The 18,729-nt window shown below is 38.4% G+C and overlaps 1 protein-coding gene across 2 annotated transcripts in view; it reads right to left on the bottom strand.

Annotated features, from left to right (window-relative positions):
* IleRS (Isoleucyl-tRNA synthetase) overlaps positions 1-18,729 on the bottom strand; it is a 270,753-nt gene that overhangs the window by 73,138 nt on the left and 178,886 nt on the right. For both annotated transcript variants that reach the window (XM_067150874.2, XM_067150873.2), the window contains exons 15-16: positions 13,561-13,663; positions 488-706 (exon numbers count right to left, since the gene is read on the bottom strand). In XM_067150874.2, coding sequence (XP_067006975.2) covers positions 488-706; positions 13,561-13,663 — 322 coding nt within the window. The remainder of the gene's footprint in view (positions 1-487; positions 707-13,560; positions 13,664-18,729) is intronic.

Raw genomic sequence — 18,729 nt, 5'->3', positions numbered from 1 at the left:
ATATACGGTATTATTTATCATGTTGACGCAAATTTTGTATTCTGAGTTGAGAATGACTATGGCGCTATAATTTTCACAAATTTTCATTTCTCCTTTCTAAAGAATGGGTATTACAATTGCTTTCAGTAAACTTATCGTTTCTGCTTCCCAGCTTCATTATGAGGGCAGGGTTCAATGGATGTAGAACTAGGACTGATGAGGAGAAAGCCCATACATTAGAAGACAGCAGTGTTTGAAGATGTGGAAATTGTCCTAGTCCTTCTGTGTTTTCATGTTTGTCCTTGTCCCCTCTTTCTGTTGCTACGTCTTCCTACACGGGTCTGTTATTTTGTTTAGCCTATTATGTGCTTTGCTCCTTTTCATGTTCTTATCTCTCTACAGAAAACATAACATTGTGTTAACAATATGAGATTTAGCCCAAAGCACAGGAGAAACATACGAACATGAAATAAATTTCACAAACAGGTATCAATATCTTAGTACAAACCTTGATAGCCCTAGTTACTTCTTTGAAGGCTCCCTTGAGCCGAGCCCCAAGCGTCTTGTGATCAGGTTCTGCTCGCAACATGACTCCATACTTGCTCTTGTCTGTTGTTACAGTCATGGTACGTACGTTTAACTCTTCCAATATGTACCGCTCTAGTGACATGATTTCCTTAAGGCGAGCCTCATCCTGGTGGATAACCACCACTCCAGGTAGGGGATACTGCAAAATACAACATACAACATTATAAGAATGAGGAACAAAGATTCAAAATATTATTATTAGGGTTGATATAAATCATGGTCTTATGAAAAATGGATTTTTTTATTTAAATAATAATAAGGCAACAAGGCCAAGATGGTTCCAGGAATGCGAAAAAGATCTGATGCAGATTGGTATTTCAGACCAAGAAATTCATGACAGGAGCACATTCAGAAGATTGGTGAACAAGTATCAAGGTTTCCAAATGGCATCAACTTCCAGAAGACGGAAAGGACCTTTGTCTGATGAGCATAAACAGGCACTCGTCGCTGGGCTCAGAAGATACTGGCAGGAAGTCAAAGCCGGAACAAGAACAAGACCTAGACACTGAAATGAAGTTGGTTGTTACCACGCAGTCCATAGAGGCTCAACTCGATGTATTAAAAAATAAGAAGAAGAAGAAAGACAACTGTGAATTACTTGCAAACTACTTCGAACTCCTTAATTGTGAAGATGATTTAGAAAGGGTACATTTTACATTGCCACAAAAGGACAATGTTCTGTCAGAACCACCAACTGTACAGCAGATAGAACAATATATACAGTACTGAACATCTTAAAAATAAGAAGGCATCTGGTGACGATGGGAAACTAATTAAAATGTCGAAACTCAGTGGTAAATCGGCAGCTGAAGCTTTACACAAAGTTATCACAGATTGCCGGGAAAAAGTAATAATACCACATGATTGGAAACAGGCCATAATCCACCCCTTGCACAAGAAAGACGATAAGACAGACCCCCAACATTTATAGAGGTATTTCCTTACAGGCAATAGCTTACTAAATTCTTTTTAAAGTGTTGTTAGACAATCTACAAGAACAAGCAGAACACACCATCAGCGAATACCAAGCTGCATTTCGAAAAGGTCAATCTTGTCCAGAGCAGATTTACAATCTTAGAATCGGAACTATATGTAATCTCAATACAGTTGTCTATTTCACTGACTTCAGAAAGGCTTATGATTCACTAGATAGGCAGTTCGAATTCCTAACTCTAGCATAATTAGGGATAGAGACAAATACTAGAAAACTGGTTGAACAAACACTCACAGATACAACCTCAAGTTTCTAAATAAACTTTCAAACCCCTTCAAAAACCAAAATGGAGTTCAACAAGGTGGAGAATTTTCACCAATTCTCTTTAATTTGGTATTAAACATAAGTCATGAAGGAATGGGAAATTAGATTACATGAAAACAACATTAAAGGGATCCACTTGGGGCAAGGAAAAGGAAGATTTGAGGTGAAGCGTCTTGTCTTTGGTGATCACATAGCAGTCATTTCAGGAAACAAATTACAAGCACAATTAATTAATGGTGGAAAATCTACATGACATAGCTCATTTAAACTGGGCTTCAAAAGTCATATGAAAAAACTAAACATATTGAACATAAACACAACAGAAACAAGTACCTAATATCACAACATGGACATATTCAAAGAGTTGATAAATTTCAATATTTGGAAGAATGGATCCAGTCAAATGGATTGATAACACATCCTGCAAAGAGAGATTGAAGAAGATGGACATGACTTATAAACCCACTCAACACCATTACAACAAATGATCAATATCATTCCAGGTAAAAATCAGGCACTACACAACTGTAATTATATGGATTATTTGGATCAGAATGTTTAACGTTAAACAAAAGAGATGAACAAGAGGAACTGGAAAAGAAAGGAAAATTTTGGGACCTAAAAAGAATAAAGATAGAGTGAAACCTCATTAGTGCGTTCCTCATTAACACATTTTCCCGCTTAGCACATTGTAAATTCGAAGTCCTGATTCTCATCGTATTAAATCTACGAAGCGTGTTTTTTAAGCAAGGTCCATTTTGTTGTAGACACTAGTAGTTCACGCGCATATCGCAACGAGCACGTGGGTCGTGTACCGGCATGCCTCGGGAACAACTGTGCTCAGTTTTAGCTCTGTAGCTAACCAGTACGGTTCTGTTCTGTGCTTTCAAAATGTCTAAGACTACCAACTCTCCCGCCGCGTGTGAGGTTCGGTCAGTGATACGGTTTTTGTCAGCAAGGAACCTGTCTGCTGCAGAAATTCATCAACAGATTTGCGAACTGTACGGTGATACTGTTATGAGTGAAAGCAAAGTGCATAAGTGGGTACGACAATTCAAAGATGGCAGTGACAACGTTCATGATGAGGACCGCTCCGGTCGCCCTTCTTTGATTACGGACGATTTGGTGGCTTTAGTTGAAGCGAAGATTCGTAAGAACAGGCGCTTCACAATAACAGGTCTCTCAAACGAATTTCCTGACGTGTTGAGATCAGTGCTTTACAACATTGTTTCTGAACACCTAAAGTTTAGCTCCTGAGGACCACAAAAACCAAAGATTTGGGTGTGCGATGAAGTTCTTGACTCGTTATGACGAAGAAAGTGACTGCTTCTTGAGTCAGATCGTAACTGGAGACGAAACATGGGTTTCGCATATCACACCCGAATCGAAGCAACAGAGCATGGAATGGAGACACACACACTCACCTGTAAAGGTGAAGGCCAAACAGACTCTCTCCCAGCGCAAAATCATGGCATCGGTGTTTTGGGATAGGCATGGTGTTTTATTGGTCGACTTCATGCAACGAGGAACCACTATCAATGCAGAAGCATACTGCCAAACCCTGAGAAAGCTACGCAGAGCGATTGAAAACAAAAGGCGTGGCATGCTGACAAAGGGAATTGTCCTTCTCCATGACAATGCAAGACTTCACACTGCAGGTCAGACCTGTGATTTATTGGACAGTTTTGGCTGGGAAGTTTTAGACCACCCGTCCTACAGTCCTGATCTTGGGCCGAGCGATTACCATCTGTTCCTCCATCTCAAACATCACCTCAGTGGCAACCATTACAATGTTGATGACGACGTGAAAACGGCAGAGAACTCTTGGTTATCGGAGCAGGCGGCAAGTTTCTATGAAGAGGGTATTTTAAAATTGGTTACGAGGTATGATAAGTGTTTGAACAAACTTGGCAACTATGTCAAAAAATAGAGTGAAGTACGTACTTTCTGAACATAAATTTAATTTTTTGAAATAACCTTTTGTTGTGTACTTATTTTCAAATGGACCTTACTTAAAAAACACGCCTCGCATATAAATATACCTCACTTATCACATAACGAATTTTTGCTATTACCGTTTGGTATGATCACATTTTTCTTAGCCCTGAAAATGTTATTTGTCATGCCTTGTGAAAGAAACGTGATTTCCAACTCGGATCAGAGCCGTCGCCACAGTTATGTCATTACAGGAATAGGCCTTGAATTCCTGAACTTCACAAGATAAGTTGCACCTCCAGAAAACAAGCCCTCAGCCTCAAAATGTTCAGTTTTACTTGCATGTTTGCAGCAAGATTGCTGAATAACACAGTGACCCTGTTTGTGCTTGTTGGTATTTCGCATTCCATTCAGAAGTTATACATTTATTTTTTGCTGCGTTGTACAGTGAATTGTAGCGAATATTTGTCATATGATATTGAAAAGGCATATGACAGTGTCCCTAGGATGAAAGTTTGGGACAGTCTGGTGCAAAAAGGAATTGGACAGGGATTAATAAAAATGATCATGGCATTGTATAAGGAATGTTGTAGTTGCGTGCAAACACAAGTTGGCAGGACAAGTTGGTTCAAAATAACTAGTGGGCTGAGACAGGGAAGTGTTCTTTTTTTTTTTTTTGCTAGGGGCTTTACGTCGCACCGACACAGATAGGTCTTATGGCGACGATGGAATAGGAAAGGCCTAGGAGTTGGAAGGAAGCGGCCGTGGCCTTAATTAAGGTACAGCCCCAGCATTTGCCTGGTGTGAAAATGGGAAACCACGGAAAACCATCTTCAGGGCTGCCGATAGTGGGATTCGAACCTACTATCTCCCGGATGCAAGCTCACGGGGGAAGTGTTCTATCACCAATCCTGTTTACAGTAGTAATGGATGACATCATGAGAATGGCAAAGCAGCATATGGAGGAAGAGAAATGAACATGATGTTATTTGCAGATGATATTGTGATTTGGGGAGAAGACGACAGGAAGGTTCAAGAACAGTTGGATGTGGTGAATGGGAAGATTGAAGAATGTGGATTGAAAATAAGTGTAGAAAAGAGTAAAACTCTTGTTATGACTAGAGGGGAGAAAGAAGGGAAAGGTCAGATTAGACTTGCAGGCAAGTCCCTGGAAGTAGTGGAAACGTTTAAATACCTGGGGAGTGAATTAATGGAGAATGCTCGACTGGATGCTGAGATTAGTAAAAGGATTCAAGCTGGAAGTTGTTTCTATAATAGTGTAAGAAATATGTTATGGGACAAAGATGGGCCAATGGAAGCAAAGGATACTATGTACAAGATGTATTACGTACCCATAACAACTTACGGAGCAGAAACTTGGACAATGACAAAGAAGGATGAGAGTCGAATACAGGCAGCCGAAATGAAATTCTTGAGGAGTATGATACAGAAGAGTAGAAGAGACAAAATAAGGAATGAGAAAATCCGGGAAGAAATTGGAGTGGAAAAAATTAATGATAGAATAGAGAAGAGCCGACTAAGATGGTTTGGGCACATAAAGAGAATGAGCGATGAAAGAATGCCAAAGAAAGGTGATGGAAATGCAAATCTAAGGAAGGAGAGGCCGTGGACGACCACGACTGAGATGGAAGGATACCATCCAACGCAGCATTATAGAAAGAAACCTGGACTGGGACACAGTGTTGGAAAAGGAGTGGTGGAAAGACCGAAGAAAGTGGAGAGGAACCATATTTGCCCCTATCCGGCTACAGCTGGATAAAGGGAAATGATAATGATGATGATGATGATGATTTGTCATATGATAGCTTATATCTGGATTAGGAACATAATCGTGTGAAGCTGACTAGCACGGTGCATAATTGTCTTGTGATAGCCTAGTTGTAGTTACGGAAAAAATAGCGAAATTCCACACTAATGAAAAAATTAAAATGTGTCAGAAACTGGATTAGTATCCGTATTTTTAAGCACGCCTGGGTCGCGAATGTTGAAACTTGCATCTTGAAGTTTTGATTCGATCACCTGAGTTGGTCAAAGTTTTGTTGGATTCAATATGCTGGCCAAAGTCATTCCTGGCAGTCGCACATGGTTGAGTGCACCAGTAACCTCAAATTCATTGTCTAAGAGTGTGACCACAAAATAATGTTTAATAACCCACTGGTCCAAAATAAAAGGCTCCTACTAACATTTGTTTTAGAGAGAGTGCGATCTGCAATAATACCGGTACTTTGATATTTTTATTTATCCCCATGCACATGTTTTCATATTTGTTGTCTGGTGTTTTCCACACCTTTCAGTGCACTGTTGTTATTTTATAAGCCCCATCGTAAAAGGTTTTCATATTTGTTCTCTCGTGATTTTCAACTTTCCTCTTATCTTTAGAAATGGTAGGCCTAGATATAGTTTTCACTGTACCCACGGATACGTGATGTAAAATACCCTCATGTAGGAAAAAAATATATTTAGTGTTACCATATCCCAGTTGGATAGTTTTTATTCGTATATTTAGTATATTTTCCTGCTTAACACATTCTTTTTCCTTGTCCCCTGCAGAAATGTATCAACAAGGTTTTACTGTATTTGGATGAAGAGAAAAACTAAACCTTCTACCCCAATACAGAGAAGTTTACAGACACAATTAAAAGACGAAGACCACAATTTTATGGTCACCTTAACAGAATGAACGACAGGCTAAGTAAGAAGATTTTTATTAGATCTCCAAATTAAAAACACACCACCAGTTGGCTGGAAGATAGGATGGAATTTACAAAGACTGAAGATCTCAGATGACTTCATAACTACTCTACTCTAATACGGTGGACTTGTGGTGACGGATCACTTCTGCGGATATTTTGCTTTTGCAAATTCAATGTCAACCTCGGAGAGTGTTATCAGAGGACAGAGGCAGGCGAAATGTATGAAGAAGTTCTGGGAAGAAAAGAAAAATACTGTACCATGCTCTTAGGTTCCAAGTGGTCTATAACTGGCCAAATTCCTTAATAAAAGAAATATTTCTTTTTATGATTTGAGAACTCTGAAGACTAGGCAAATGAAGTTAACTAATAATCTTCAAATCACTATAACAATGATTTATTATCAAATAGTATCCTTATTCAATACATTATAGTATAATGTGAATTTAAAAAACAAATTTCACATCTGTCAAATCTATACAGGTTTTGATCATAATTGGATCATTTTCAGTTGACTGCTAAAATTGACGTACATTACACTGACCTGCGAATTCAGACTTTCCGATCATTGCATGAAGTTTATATTTCAAGACATGCTGATTCCGGAACTGAAGTCAGTTTTCCCCTATCACATCAGGTTTTTGTGCAAATTCAGAACGAAAATTTGATAAATATGCAGCATGCGCACATGCAAGATTACTATTATCACATGTAAAGAACCCTTCTTTCTTATTATTTTCACCCATCTGAACATTCCTGTCTTACACGGGTATACTTACGAACATAATATAAAGATATGTAGTGCATTGTGTTAACAGATCTGTAGAAAAACACAGCCAAATGGACCAAAATTTACCAAACATTAAGCCTCATAACGTACTGAGAATGGTAAGTCTACGGTTTCAATTTTATAATGTCCTACCTTAGTATAAGAAACGTCTTCGTCTTGCTTTTCGGGTGTGAGGAGAAGATGGACGTTCTCTCTTTAGTAACCAGCAGTAATCTCCCAGCATGTTTTTGTTCCATTTCCCTTGATATCTGCGTTCCATTTCCTGTAGGTCCTTTCTAGGTTCTCAGGAAAATAGTCCAGATGAGAATGTAACATTTGCACTTTCAAGCTCATTTTGCAGCCTAAATCTTGGAAAGAAACAAGCAATCCATCCACCATTTGTTTGTAGTCTGAATCCTTTGTGTTTCCAAGAAAGCTTTTGACCACATTCCGGAATGCTGTCCATGCCGATCCCTCTGCAGAGCACATAACGTCTTCAAAATGAGCATCAGAAAGAAGTTTTCTGATATATCTGGACCTGTGAAAATGCCCTCCTTGATTTTGGAATTACTGATGCCTGGGAATCGATGACACAGGTACTGAAAGCATTCACCTTCATTGTTTAGGGCTTTGACGAATTGCTTCATAAGACCTAGTTTGATATGAAGTGGAGGTAACAGTATTTTGCTCTTGTGTACTAGAGTTTCTTGTTTTATGTTTGTCGACCCTACAATCCATTGTTTACGTGGCCATTCTTTTTGAGTCCAGTGATGTAACCTTGCTCGACTGTCCCACACACATAGAAAGCAGGGGTGCTTTGTGTAACATCCTTGTAAACCTAACAGAATACCTATCACTTTGAAATCACCACACACTTGCCACTTGTGTTCCTGTTTACACAACAGCATTTCGAGATTTCCACCTGTTTCTTGCATAATAACTGAATGAGCAATGGGAATGGATTCAAGTTTGTTTTCACTGTGAAGAAGGACGCACTTCAAACTACGATTGGAGGTGCCAGTGAAAAGTCTCCAGTCAATAGGGTCAAACTGTGGTGTTCCTAGTTTTAAGATAACCTCCGGAATGTTGTTGCAGTAAACCAAGGTTCCCTCTTCAGAAAAGAAGGGTGTAAATTCTTGTTCGCGATGTCTGTACCAATAGTGCGTCATCCCTGGTGCCAACATGTTTCTTTCACGAAGTCTAGACCCGAGAAACTCGGCAGATTCCTTTGTAAGGCCAAGATCTCGAACGAAGTCATTTAATGCACTTTGCTCTACAGTCTGGGTTCTTTTTCAACACATTCAGGGGAGAAATCACAGTCAGAGTTAGTGGCCGCCATTTCTGTGTCAGATTCAGAAGAGGGACAATCCTATAAATGTTCTGGACGCTGTGGTACTGACGTATAAAGGCCATGAGGAACGGGTAAAATAGCAGACTGAATATTGTTTGGATACACAATGTTACCTTTGTTGCTGCTGTTAAATCCCTTCACATTCACAGAACAGAAGTAGCAGTAAGTACTGTGGTCCGGGGGTTCTTGCCACACCACTGGAATACCGAATGGCAACGCAGTTCACTTACCGGCAAAAGGGCTGTCCCTATCAATAAAGCACGTGTATTACCCTTACACCATTCTTCCTAGTCCTATCAGTACAATGTGTAGCTGCTATGTCCCTATGGATACAGGATAAGTGTTACATCTTTCACCATTTTCCTAGTCCCGTGTCACTATTTTGTTCCAAGTCAATTCTAAGCCCTTTTGCCAGGCGGATGAGGAGGAGCTCTTTTGCCCTTTTTCCAGATGATAAGGAGGAGGAGGAGGAGCCTTTTTGCCAGGCATGTGAGGAGGATGAGCCCTTTTGCCCCTTTGCCATATAGATGAGGAGGAGCCCTTTTGCCCTTTTAGCCTTTAGCCCCTTTGCCCTTTTGCCATTGAGCCATTTTTGCCCATTTGTCCTTTAGCCATTTTGCAATTTTTACCCTTTCAACATTTACCCCTTTTGCCTTTATGCGGTTGCTTAGCTCCAAGACCTAAGGTCGCCTTTCAGCGTTACGCCTTATGAATAGAGCATATGTATTAAGTCTTACACCATCTCCCCAGTACCATGTATAGCCACCATCTACATGGGTTCGATTCCTAGTCAGGTCAGTGACTTGTTGTAGCTCGAACGTTAGGTGTTTTTGAATTTAATTCACAATCAGTTATGATGCTCAGAGGTCCATAGGAAAGAGTGCTGAGTGCGATCCCCCATCATGTATAGCACAAACATTTATTTCGGTTATGAACACAATGTTTTAATCTCTAAGTCATGTCAACAATATTGTAAGCTACTTCTAAGTCTCTTAGCTTCGAGCTTCAAAGATGCCTCCCAATATTACACCCCTATGAATAAGGCATATGTATTAAGCCTTACATCATTTTCCTAATCCCATGTGCAGCTTCCATCTTGTTCCAAATTCAGCTCCAAGACCTAAGAGTAATCGCGCCACACGCAGATAATTTAATGTGATAGATTTAACGTATGCTAGTAGCAAAAGCAAACAGTTGGTCTTGAAAATACCTACAAATCAATATAAGCATTCCGGAGGCTACAATGTGGAAAGTTTTCTGAGCTTGTAAATAACTGTTTTAGTACGTGAAATGTTCATGTGATGATGGAAGTGGTGTTACAGACAAAATCCTACATTTTAAAACATGCAAGATAGTGACAATGCAGGGCACTGGCTGTACGAAACTAAAAGTGAGCCATGCAGGTATGAGGACTTATTGCTTTTGAAAGTTAGTCAGTTTTAATCCAGTTTGATTTCCTATTCCCTACATATACCTTGCACTCTTAATTTCTAAACTCTCACGTGAGTAATACAATACATATAAAAATTCATACAGGAAAAGAACTGACAAGGAGACTGTCCGAGTGTCTTGAATCAAAATCGTCCGGTCTCTGGATGGGACAAGAAACCTATTTTATGAAGACAGTAGAACTATGACAAAATCAAACTAAGCTCTCTGATACTGAATCTGTGAAGCGATCTACTGAAAAAGAGTCAAATTACTGTTAATACACTTGGACTGTGCATTAGCATGCCTTGTCAACTCTGCCAGAATCTATCTAAATTTTTGGGAACATAGAATTGCCCTTAAAAGATAGTCTTAATTAAAATGGCAATTATCAGAAGCTGATAAGCTGAGTTCCAGATACACAGACTATCCACAATGCAGGGCCATGTAGTTCCTGCAGAACACTACTAGGTAGCGTTAGGATGCACTACTCGACACACATAGAGACTACAGAAATATTCCATAGCAACATCACCACTGAAGGTTGGGAAAAAATAATCTCCATGCTCTACAGTAATTAACATATAACAAAAGAGAGTATAAATGATCCACCTTATATCAATACAAATTGTGTTGTTAATACAGAGGAACAACGATTTACGTCAACTTTCAGACGTCAAAAAATTTCTATTTATGCCATGCTCAAAAACAATTAGACATCACATAATGGCAAAAACTTTTAAAACTAGTGATAACATTTTCATTCCTATTTTATTATCTGACCATCAAGTTTTAACTTGTACATTTCGTAAAAATGATTCTTGAGCATCATGTTGTATATTTCTCCCATTTTATATTATCTCATTATTAATGGTTTATATTCTGTATTGTAAGATATATATCTTTGTTCATTTAACCTGTTATGGCTGAGGATGATGTCCAAAGACATCGAAACTGGTCCCTAATACAAATGTTGTGATTTTGTATTAACAACACAATTTGTATTGATATAAGGTGGATCATTTATACTCTCTTTTGTTATATGTTATCTCCTTTCAATACGGACCAAATATGAAGTTTTTTAACATCTGCAGTAATTGTCAAGCCAAGGTATTTCAATGACATTGTCTTTGGAAGGTCGATGCCATTAATTTGAATCGTATTTGTATTGTTTTCTTACAAGTTAAGCCGTAGGCATAATTTTGCGGAGCGGTTTGTCCATGCCATTTTATTTCATTATGACATATGAAAGCTGGCGTGAACTAAAAATAATGTCTACAGATCTGACTGTAGTAGTTACATCAAAATGTAAACAAAGTTGAGCATGGCTATGTGCAGAGGAATTATGCCAACAATTAACTGCTTTTTGTCTCATTTCCATGGGAATAATGTAACACTTTCCTCTCTACTGCAAAAGTACTCCAGGAGCCATTCAAAGCTCAATGAATAAAAAAAACCTAACAAAATATGCAGAAAAAAAGAAAAAATATAAAGAATAAAAAAGAAAAAAAGAAGAATATACAGAGAAACAAGGAAACAAGCCGAGGAAGTAAAATCAGACCTATACATAGCGCTGAAAAAGAAGACGTCAATCGCAACAGGAGAAATTCATATACAGAACTGGGAACATCATTTCTCGAACATACTGAATAAGGAAAGGCTGAAGCAAGTATATGACATAGAAACAGCAGAACCCACACATGCTCTGGAGCCAACAACAACATATGAAATTAGGAAAGCAATACGAGGAGGGAGAAACAAGAAATCCGCAGGACCAGACAAAATTTACATGGAACACTTAAAAGACTCACTCGGCGAGATGGAAGAATTGTGGAAAGACCTAATGAACAAATATATACAGACTGGAAAAATACCAGAGGGATGGAACAGAGCGACTCTAAAGATACTGTTCAAAGGAAAAGGTAGTAGAACATCACTAGACTCATTTAGAGGAGTAGCACTAGGAAATGCATCTTTTAAAGTTTTCACAAAGATACTAAATGAAAGATTACTAGAAGCCTTCAATGGACACATTCCAGAAAATCAACACAGTTTTATGAAAGGCAGGAGCACGGTCCAGGCAGTGAAATACCTAATAGATCAGGTAGAAAAAGCCATGAGACACAAAGGAGGGAAATATCACGCAGTCTTTGTTGACTGCAAGAAGGCGTTCGACTCAATCAACAGGCGAAAGCTAATCGAGGAAATGAAACGGACAATCGGCGAGAGAGACCCACTAGTGAGAATAATCAAAGCATGTCTACAGAGGAACATAATCCGAATAAACAAGAACGTAGAAATTTCTGAAGACATAATACAAACAAAGTTATGCAAGGGGATCCCATGAGTCCCACACTTTTCAACATTTACACAGCAGATGTGAACCGCATAGTAGAGGAAGGATCAAAAGCAGAGCTGATCCTATACGGAGACGACATGGTGACTGGAGCAAAAGAAAAGGAGGATGTGCAAAGGGCAGTCCGCAGACTAGAGACCTGAGCGGAGGAAAACAGCCTACAGATAAATGAAGAAAAGACCTTCAGAAAAGGTGGGAAATCAACGCCCAAAGACAACATAACATTACACCAAAAGCCATTACAAAAGATATGAAATTACAAATATTTGAGAACAACACTACAGACAATGGTGGTGTCCTTGGTATACATATTCAAGAAAGAATGGCAACAGCAATCACAGCCTCATACAGCATCCAAAACATATCGAACTTATCAATTAGCACGGCGATGAGACTTTTCAAGACGACAGTAGTGCCAGCGATAACATATGGAATTGAGATCGTGTGGGAAAAGCTGAAGATCGGAGACCTGATGAGAATAGAAAGAATAAAAGCAATGTTCATGAAGAGGATTACCTGAGTTGGAAAGACAGTGCCATCCCGGATGGTATATGAAATGATGTGGGAGACTTATTTCATAGAAGATATACGATCACAATTCTATCTACAATCAACGGAAGCAAGCAGGGTACTAGTAAACATCAGCGAAAGGAAGAAAAGTGAAACTGACCTCGACTTTTACGCCTCACCAGCGATGACGGACGATAGATGGACTAGAGAGTGCAACACGCAGTGCCACGTCATAACACAACTCTCCATACACGGGTTTCACCACAAGATATACGTAAACAAGAAGTTCCATGAGCCAGACAAAGATTGTAAGTGTACTTTGTGCGGACAGAAGTGTAGTAGATATCACATCACAACATACACGAAAAGAACCAGGACAATTACAGACTATAGCAAAGACTGAAATGTGAAATTTAATTAATGCTCAAACTTGAGTGTAGATTTCTCTATTACATTAAATAAAAAACTAAACTAATTACACTCTGTCAAAATAAATGTCAAGTGGCACTCAATGTTGGACCCAAAACAATGATTCTCGTGATTGAGTGTACCTTGATACTGGTCTACTAAGGGTTAAAACACCATACCAAACTCTGCAAATTGTCATGCAAATTGTCACCCTAAAACAAAGATCTGACTGGAGAACTTGAAAGCCACAACTTATTGCACTATTACCTTGATTGGAATGGTTTTTCTGTCCCGAATTACTCGTCCAAGTTCAATAACGGTCTGCATACTTGCCACGGCCCTTTCAATACTCTCATCAATGAGAGTCTTTCTGAAAAAAAGATTCATTGTAAACAACTATTAAATACTCAAGGAACTGAAATAATGGCAAGACAGTCCAACAGTTTTATAGGTATAGAATGAGATTTTAATTATGAGTAACTGGATGGATGTGTTTTATTTCAACATTTTATTAAGAGACTAATTTAAAAAAAAAATTTCTTCAATTAAACTAATCCACAACTGTATTGTAGTCTGAGGAAATATATTTGAGAGAAAGCTTTGCTCCTGTCCTGCCATCAACTTGTTAAAAACCAACCTGGTTTAATTGTAATGACTGAAGTGTTAAGAAAAATTATTAGCTTATTTTTTATATTTCTCTTTCTTCAATGAAGATTTTTTCTGTTTTTATTTAAGAAGGATAAATGAAATAAATAAGTGATTTTTTAAGTATGTTTAGACAATTAATTGGAGAACACTATAAAGTAGGTATTCGTTGTTCAATTCATTATATTTAACTGGAGATTTGGCATATTTCAACAAGCAAGCAAACTGTAACAGAGATGCCAACTATTATGATTCAATCTTAATAATTACGAATTACCTATCATAATTACGCCTTTACGAATCACACACCACAAATTATGATTTTTTTGTTGATTTTTAAATCTAAGTGTTCAAAAGGATACACAAGGAATGCCATTACAGCTTGAATTCTCAGAATATTATTTTTGGATTTCTCAGTAATCATTTATACCCCCTACCTGTCCCTCGAGAGGGTGGAAGAAAAGTTGAGTGAAGAGCAGTACGGCTTCAGATCAGGAAGGTCTACAGTAGACCTTATATTCGCAGTAAGACAGCTACAAGAGCATCATCACGAATGGGGTAAGGATCTTGTAATGGCCTTCGTGAACTTTGAGAAAGCTTACGATCGTGTGTGTAGAAACAAGGTATGGGAAGCCTTACAGAGAAAAGGTGTTGAGGAACAGACCCTAGAAAGAGAGAAGGAGATGTACAAGGGGAGTGTCAGTTGTGTGAAAATAGGAGGAGAGAGAACAGGCTGGTTTGAGCAAAAAGGTGGATTAAAACAAGGAAGTGCTCTGTCACCTTTGCAATGAACGAGATAATGACAAAAGTGGCAAGGAAAATTGAAGGAAAAATGAAAGTGATGATGTTTGCAGATGACCTGTTAGTCTGGGGAGAAAAAGAAGAGGATATCCAGGAAAAGTTAGATGCTTGGGTAAATGAGGTGGAACAATATGGAATGAAATTGAATGCCCAAAAGAACGAGATAGTGATCACAACTAGAAAGAAGGAGAGACCTATGAGAGGGATATTGCTTGCAGGGGGAACAGCTTAGGAAGGTAGAGAGTTTCAAGTACATGGGAAGTATCATAGAGGAAAGTGGAAGAAATGATAAGGAAATAATCGAGCATGGAAGAAAAGTAGGAGCATTCCTGAAAAGTGTCAGAAGCCTGGTTTGGAACAAGGATGTCCCTCAGAGAACCAAAAGGGTGATATACAGAATTTACTATATACCTATTCTGACGTTCGCAGCTGAGACTTGAGTAATGAGGCAAGAGAGCCATGAATAGAATACAGGCAAGTGAAATGAAATTTCTGAGAAGCAGGATAGGAGTGACAAGACTGGATAAGATGAGAAATGAGAAGGTTCGAGATATAGTAAAAGAAGAGCCACTACAGAACAGGATAGAGGCATCTAGACTTAGATGGTGCTGACACATGAACAGAATGACAGAGGCAAGGATACCGAAGAGGATGCACGAAATGAAGATAATAGGTAAACGACCAAGAGGAAGACCAAGAGACGGGTGGATAAAAGGAATGCAAGAGTGTGTACAGAGAAGAGGTGAGGACTGGGCAAGAGTGACTAGGGAAGAGTAGTGGGAAGACAAGAGGAGATGGAGAGGCCATGTTCCAAGCAGACCCAGCCATCAACTGGAAACTGCAGATGATGATGACTCGCCGAACGCAGTGTGTGCTTCCAGTACCGGAAAAACAGGCACCTGTGAAGTGGTATATCTCGCGGAGTTGTTGTCTTTCTTCGTCACATGATCAGACTTCCATGCAAGTATGCGAGTTCTTTTGTCTTTGTTTTGGCGGCAAAATGCTGACAAACTCAGTTTCATTGTGAATACTGTGTGCATCACTCTTGAAGAAGAATTTATTGTGATTTTGGTTGAAAAATTTACATATATTGCTCTTCTAGGATATATGCTAATCGTGTGTTACGAAATGCAAAAGGTTTGAAATAATGAAGCGATTTCTTGTGCAGGGAAATACGTGCGATGACATAACCGTGACTAGTAACTCTAGTAATAAACCAAAAGTAGTTCAAAAATTTAGGGAGGAATACTAGAAAGAATGGCCCTGTTTACTGTGTCCTCAAAATCTCATTCACACGTCTTTTGTAGTGTGTGTAGCCACGATTTTTCAGATGCGCATGAAGAGGAAGAACAACACTGAATTCCATGCTAATATGAACACCAAACTGTTAAGTGCTCTGTTAGTGCAGAGGATGCACATGATATCAAAAGAAAAAGCATGTCACCAGTGTACATTTACCAAACAGGAACTACAAGCTGCTAAGGAAGCAACTACAGTACTCAACAAAAGAAATGATCCTTCAACCTCCACTTAGATATGTACTTCAGATCACCTGTTACTTTAGCAGGTAAGAATCATACACTCTTTATATTCCAGTCTTTGAATATGTTACATCTGGTTGGATTGTATGTTGTTCATTGATTTTTCAAGAAAGATCTCAGGGAAAAAATCTACAACCCCCCCCACCTGTATCCTAACGGCTCTATTAGGAATTGCCTTTCTTGAAAGTGAGCATCTCTGCTGTAATATTTTAGGCAGCATATTACAGCAAAAGATATAATGCAGTGTCATAGTGCCATTATACTGTCATATATTCCAATAGACTTAACACCGAGTAACAACTTGCTCATCATTCTCATTGCTTTCAGTCACCTCTGGAGTCTCATAAGGTAGCAGCTCAATGAAAAACAAATACTACACTCTTCATTGATGATTATAAGCTTAGGTACCCAGCAGATACAGGTCTTCTACAGTCCACACTCGATGTTCTCTTGAATTGTTGCTGTGTCAACAATGTTACATTAAGTTTTACTAGAGCCTTAACTGACTATAATTAAATATTTTACACTTCATATCTACTTCCAGACATTTGTATATAAATGACAATCTACCTTCTACAATCAAAATATAGTTTTAGATCTGAATCATAACTTTTTTATACAATTGGCTTCACATTGCACCGACACAGATAGGTCTTATGGCGATAGTGTGAAAAATGGAAACCGTGGAAAACCATCTTCAGGGCTGCCGACAGTGGGGCTGCAATCCACTATCTCCCAAATGCAATACAATACAATACAATATACAATCAATACTGATCTGCATTTAGGGCAGTCGCCCAGGTCGCAGATTCCCTATCTGTTGCTTTCCTAGCCTTTTCCTAAATGATTTCAAAGAAATTGGAAATTTATTGAACATCTCCCTTGGTAAGTTATTCCAATCCCCAACTCCACTTCCTATAAATGAATATTTGCCCCAGTTTGTCCTCTTGAATTCCAACTTTATCTTGATATTGTGATTTTTCCTACTTTCATAAACGCCATTCAAACTTATTCGTCTACTAATATCATTCCACGCCATCTCTCCGCTGACAGCTCGGAACATACCACTTAACAGTTCAACAATAATAAAGGTGTTTTAATTTATTCCACCTATTCAATACTTATATTTTCACTTATAGTTGTTACATAATTAAATTCTTAGTTACATGGGACATGTTTCGCCCTCAATTAAGGGCATCTTCAGCCTAAATACAATAATCAAAAATACAACTAAATTAAAAGTGGAAGTTAAATACAATCATCAAAAATAAAAATAAAATAAAAAGTGGAAGTTAAAAGTTTAGTCTGTTATTAAAATTCGGAACAATAAAAATGTGAAAAATGATAAAATAAAAAGATGCTAATGGAAAACTGTCTTATGATTAAACTATAATCTTGTCGGAGACTAAAACTTCTATTAAAATTCTAATTAAAACAGTTCATATAAAATATTGGAAAATCAAAGTGGTAGTAATAAAAAGCCAACATCATGAGGGCGTGTACACAAGCATAAACTTGATTGTCATGAATACAATCTTTTCAAGGCCGCTGATGAAATTCGTAGCAAGTAAGGCAGAAGCGTCTATTGAAAAATTGTAAGAGGCCGTTAGCACCGGTAGGTAATAAAATGGCTGAATCCTTGCCAGAAAATGTCAACAGATGCAGAAATAAGTTTTCTGTAAGAGAAGGAAAAGAAGAAATAAGAAATTGAACGTAAGGAGAGAATTCAGTCTTACATAATTTTGAAACAGATGAGGACTTACATGTAAGTGGAAGTTGTTATTTGTTAACTACTGTTGAGTTGGTTGCTGCCCGTCTGCTGGCTTTGAGTCTGGTGTTATAACTGTGCTGCAGAGGCGGTAGTGAACTCGGAGGGGAAGGAATAGGGGAGTGCGGAAGGGAGGAGAGGATGGGTGGAGTCAAATGTGACGAGGCTGACAAAGGGGCGGAGTCAACTGCATTGCTGGAAGTAGGCCTAATATCTGTAGGTATGGGAGGAGTATTAGGGTTTGAAGAATTAAATATATTAGGTATCCTAAATTTATTCGAACTAACTGACTTTAATAATTCCGGCATTAATTCATGTAGCATACTTTTATTGTCCGTGGTTTCATTGAGATTCTTTTGCTTATTGTACGTCTGATCTAAATAAATGTATAAACTTTCTAATTCGTTCAGCATTCTTCCTTTTTGTATGTTTCTAATTATTGCTAAGTCTTTCTCTATGGATTCAAATCTGTGACCAGTCTCCCTCATATGCAAACTCATCGCTGAGTATTTCCTATGTTTTTCCGCGTTAACATGTTCCATGTATCTTGTCATAAAATTTCTCCCAGTCTGTCCAACATATGAAAAATTACACTGAGTACATTTAAGTCTGTATACTCCCGATCCTAAATAACGATTCTTATCATAATTAACTTTTTTATGATTAAAGAATATGGACTGG

Source organism: Anabrus simplex, chromosome 7, assembly GCF_040414725.1.
Source record: "Anabrus simplex isolate iqAnaSimp1 chromosome 7, ASM4041472v1, whole genome shotgun sequence".
Classification (NCBI taxonomy): Eukaryota; Metazoa; Arthropoda; class Insecta; order Orthoptera; family Tettigoniidae; genus Anabrus; species Anabrus simplex.
The sequence above is the reverse complement of the archived record's forward strand: the minus strand, read 5'-3'. Positions and strand labels throughout refer to the sequence as shown.